We start from the raw sequence: 4,321 nt of genomic DNA, 5'->3' as shown, positions 1-4,321 counted from the left end.
GGGAGCCCAGCAGGTCGAGGCTGCGGTGGCTGGGAGCGTGCCACTGCACTCCTAGTCTGGACGACAGAGTGAGACTCCAACTCAAAAAAAAAAAAGGATACAAAAATGGATTGTAATCTCATCATGCTGATAATTCTGTTAATTTTTTAGAAAACAAGTTAGTTACATTAAAAGATGTAAAGTACGAGCTGGGTATGATGGGATGGGTCATGCCTGAAATCCCAGCACTTGGGGAGGCCAAGGCAAGAAGACCAGCCTGGGCAACTTGGCAAAATCTCTTCTCTACAATAAATCAAAAAAAATTAGCTGGCTGTGATGGTGCGCCCCTGTGGTTCCAGCTACTTGGGAGACTGAGGCTGGAGGATCACGTGAGCCCAGCATGTCAGGGCTGCAGTGGCCATGAGCATGCCACTGAACTCCAGCCTAGACAACAAAGTAAGACTCCGACTCAAAAATAAATAAGTAAATAAAAGTTGTAAAGTACAGGGAAGACATGTATTTGTTGCCACTGAAGACTCCCTCAGCCCAGAGGGTACCCTGTGAACACCCTTTGTATGAAATAGAGTGTGAGCTCTGTTAACAGCATGGATGGCCTAGCTTCACGCTAGCGTTTTGGCAGAGCTGTCTGGCGAGGCTGTTCAAACACCACAGGCGGTCACTGTCTTAAAGTTAATTGTTTGACTGCATGTACCCACCCATTGTAGTTGGCTGTTTTGTTTACTTAAGGCCTTTACAGCTTTCAGCTTTGGGGGAAGATGCCCTTGGAGGCCTGAACCTTACATCTTAAGGTCAAAAGTCACAAACCCCAAGTTTCCCACCCTTTGGCCTAGGGTAGCATTGAGCAACTCACCTGTCCTCCTCTCTCAACATGATAGTGTTGTGTAAGTGCTAGTTGTTTTCAGAGTGGGTATTTATTTTCCATCTTCTTAGTTAATGGCAGCATCCAGGTCATGGGTTCAAATTTAGAAAAGGAAGGAAGGGGCTGGGTGCGGTGGTTCATGCCTATAATCCCAGGACTTTGGAAGGTGGAGATGAGAGGGTAACCTGAGCTCAGGATTCGAGACTAGCCTGAGCAACATGGTAAGACCTCATCTCTATAATAAATAAAAAAATTAGCTGGGCGTGGTTGGTGCATGCCTATAGTTCCAGCTAGTTGGAAGACTGAGGTAGAAGGATCGCCTGAGCCCAGCAGGTCAAGACTGCAGTGACTGTAAGCGTGCCACTGCACTGCAGCCTGGGTTACAGACTCCAATTCAAAAAACAAAAAAAAATATTTGGGAGAGATTTTTCTTATTTCACTTAAAAAGGTAAAGGCCTTCACATTTTATAAACTTTAACAGTTTTTCTTTTGTTTAAAGTAAAATGAGAAAATAATCAAGTTAAATGTTTGTTTTAAAATAAAGTAGCCTGGAAGAAAGTGCCCGGTTATTGGTACTTTAAGGGTGTTCTACCAAGTGAAATCAGGGGAGTGCAGGGTCGATCATTCTGAGTTCTGCTTTGGAAATCCTGTGCTTAGGCAGTGTGGGTTACATATTAGTACTCAAAAACTGCCTGGGATATGCATTCTTTCCTTCCTTAATTTCTTCAGCCAGTACAGATAACACCTACCTGTCTGCAAGCCCCTGTCACAGACACTGGGGTAGCAGGGTCCTGGAGCTGCATCCTGGCTGGGAAGAAGGTGCTGAGTGAATCATGCAGCAGTAGACTGGCAGGTGGTGGAGGGTACTGTGACAAAAACAGACACACAGGCTGCCTAGAAAGTACTGGGGAATAGGCCTTGGCAGTTACAGCTCGACTCCACAAAATAATGTTCCATTTGTTTTTCAGGTGGATGGAGAAGGATTTGAGAATGCTTTGGAAACTTCATCATTGGGCTTCAAAGTAACTCCGGTAGGTAACCATCTGGTTCTGTGTCTCTGGAAACCTGAAATGAGTGGTTAACTCTTCCATAGTTAACATTGTGTATACGTGTAAAAGTGATTGATTGGGCATTGATACTGAGCTATTTGTTGGCAGTAAGAGGTCAGCAAGATAGACACAGTCTCAGAGCTTGGGATCTAATGGCAGATGATGTAAAATCTTCAAGTGTGTAGCTAGAAGGGAGAAGAAGGATGTTGAGGGAGCAGCTTGGGGTTAGGCCACAAAGGAGCCAGGACACTGCAGAGGAGGGCACACTTGAATCGAGGACTGATGTCTAGGTCCAGAGTTTGCATGAGGAAGTGGGGAGGAAGAAATGGGAGGAGAAGATATAGGCAGTGGCCCCAAGGCACAAGGTCCAGGTGAAGCTCACAGGCTGGGGAGACCAGAGGCAGGCAGATCGCAGATTCCAGTGAGACGCAGCAGCTTCTGTTGGGAGAAATTGTGTTTCTGAAACCTGGGGTGACGTACAAAGGGTGGTGTCTGCGTGGCCTGCGCTCTGCCTGTGGCCGTCTCTGCCAGCTGCGGTTGCCACTAGATCAGTTCGGTCATGGGGTGGGTGGGATGGGGTCCGTGGGCCAGACCCTGGGGGCAGAACTGGGAGGCGAAATATGGCCACTAGCAATTTGCTGGGACCAGAGAAGCAGGGAAGATGAGCTCATCCTCGTCAAGCTATTTTAGGAAGGCAATACATTCTTGGGGGGGGACAAAGTTTTCTGGAAATTCACACATGATTGAGAGCTGTATTTGCGAGGGAAGTGTCTCTGCCCAGTTTTTAAAATAACGTGTGGATTTGCTTTTGCTTTTTTAAACAGGATATTGAAGAACCTCTGTTGGAGCCAGGTACTGATAAGAGAAACGCAACATTTATGGTTTGAAAGTTCTCGCACTGCTGGTATTTTAAAGCTGTCTATATCTTAAGCTATGTTGTGGTCTTGTCAATTACTCTAATGGTGGACAATCCAGATCGTACAAGGATCAGAGATTGGAAACCCACTCGTATCACCAGATCTGTGGAAGGGCTGTTCTGGCTTCTCGAGGGCAAAGCTCTTGGGTGAAATGTAGTGATTATTTTCGTCTCTAACCACGTAGAGTGGCATTTAACGTCCCCCTCCCCAAGATTCTTCCATGTGTTTCTACACATGAAACAGATCTTGTGATATTTTGGCTGCAGTCATTTTAATTAACGCAGTTAAGGCAGGATAAAGCTGTTGTCAGGGCACTTATAACCTGAGAAGTGACTGGATTCCAGAAGAGGAAACAGTTTCTTCATGAAAATTTTCGACATATTATTCCCCTTCTGGACTGCGTTTATCTCCCACCGCTGGAAGAGTTTCTGGTGTTCATATTGGACTGGTCTGTTAAAAGAAATTCAAAGAAATTTGGAAATTGAGCTGTCATTGAATGGTGATTGCATTCGGTTCAGCACCTTGGACATTGGAAAATCAGTCAGAAGACCCAGACTTGAACAAAAACTTGAAGAAGACTGTTGAGAAGCAGCCACGTGGTTGTAGGTGTTTAAATCTGTGGGGCCTTTCTCTCCCGTGTAGCTAGAGGCTTGCTAGAGGTCGCAGCGCAGGTAGCGTAACCAGTGTAACCTTGTGTACCCGCGGGTTTTCCAATCTCTGTGTAGCTAGCAGTTCTCTTCGTGTTAGTGTGGCAGCCGTGCCCGTTCCACATTTGTGATTGCTTTATTTCCCTGGTAATTAAACCTTGTGCCATTCTATTCCTGTTAAATCCGTAGAAAATGAGAAAATACTCGACATTTTGGGGGAAACTTGTAAATCTGAGCCAGGAAAAGAAGAAGGTTCCGAGCTGGAGCAGCCATTTGCACAGGATACAAGTAGCGTGGGGCCAGACAGAAAGCTTGCGGAGGAAGAGGACCTTTTTGACAGCGCCCATCCGGAGGAGGGTGACTTAGATTTGGCCAGCGAGTCAACACACGCTCAGGCGGGCGAGGCAGACAGCCTGTTAGCGGTAGTGAAAAGGGAGCCCGTGGAGCAGCCGGGCGATGGCGGCAGGACGGACTGTGAGCCTGTAGGGCCAGAGCCGGCAGTTGAGCAGAGTAGCGCGGCCTCCGAGAACGCGGAGGCCTCTAGCGAGGAGGTCGCGGAAGCGCCCACGGAAGCCCCAAGCCCCGAAGCCAGAGATAGCAAGGAAGACGGGAAGAAGTTTGCTTTTGAAGCTTGTAATGAAGTCCCTCCGGCTCCTAAAGAGTCCTCAGCCAGTGAGGGCGCTGATCAGAAAATGAGGTTTGTTTTTTCTCAGTTTTAGACCAGACGCTATCTCCTTTCCATTGGTCGTTTAATGACACACATAAGCTGTTTTTTCTGCAATTGGCCAGCCAGACTGATGAAATTGTAGTTTCGCTTCTAAAGATTGTTTTATTTCTCTTTGTGTATTT

At 46.8% G+C, this 4,321-nt stretch overlaps 1 protein-coding gene across 1 annotated transcript in view; it reads left to right on the top strand.

Annotated features, from left to right (window-relative positions):
• The window catches only part of LOC103254242 (scaffold attachment factor B2-like), a 5,881-nt gene extending 1,571 nt beyond the window's left edge, over positions 1–4,310 (top strand). Inside the window, exons 3-5 of the mRNA XM_008052377.1 lie at positions 1,828–1,890; positions 2,733–2,760; positions 3,662–4,310. Coding sequence (XP_008050568.1) covers positions 1,828–1,890; positions 2,733–2,760; positions 3,662–4,191 — 621 coding nt within the window. The 3' untranslated portion in view covers positions 4,192–4,310. The remainder of the gene's footprint in view (positions 1–1,827; positions 1,891–2,732; positions 2,761–3,661) is intronic.
• Positions 4,311–4,321: the final 11 nt, after the last annotated feature.

Source organism: Carlito syrichta, unplaced genomic scaffold (genome assembly GCF_000164805.1).
Source record: "Carlito syrichta isolate Samal-C Ts95f unplaced genomic scaffold, Tarsius_syrichta-2.0.1 Scaffold273928, whole genome shotgun sequence".
Taxonomy (NCBI): Eukaryota; Metazoa; Chordata; class Mammalia; order Primates; family Tarsiidae; genus Carlito; species Carlito syrichta.
Note: the sequence above shows the minus strand (reverse complement) of the source record. Positions and strands in the feature narration are given on the sequence as shown.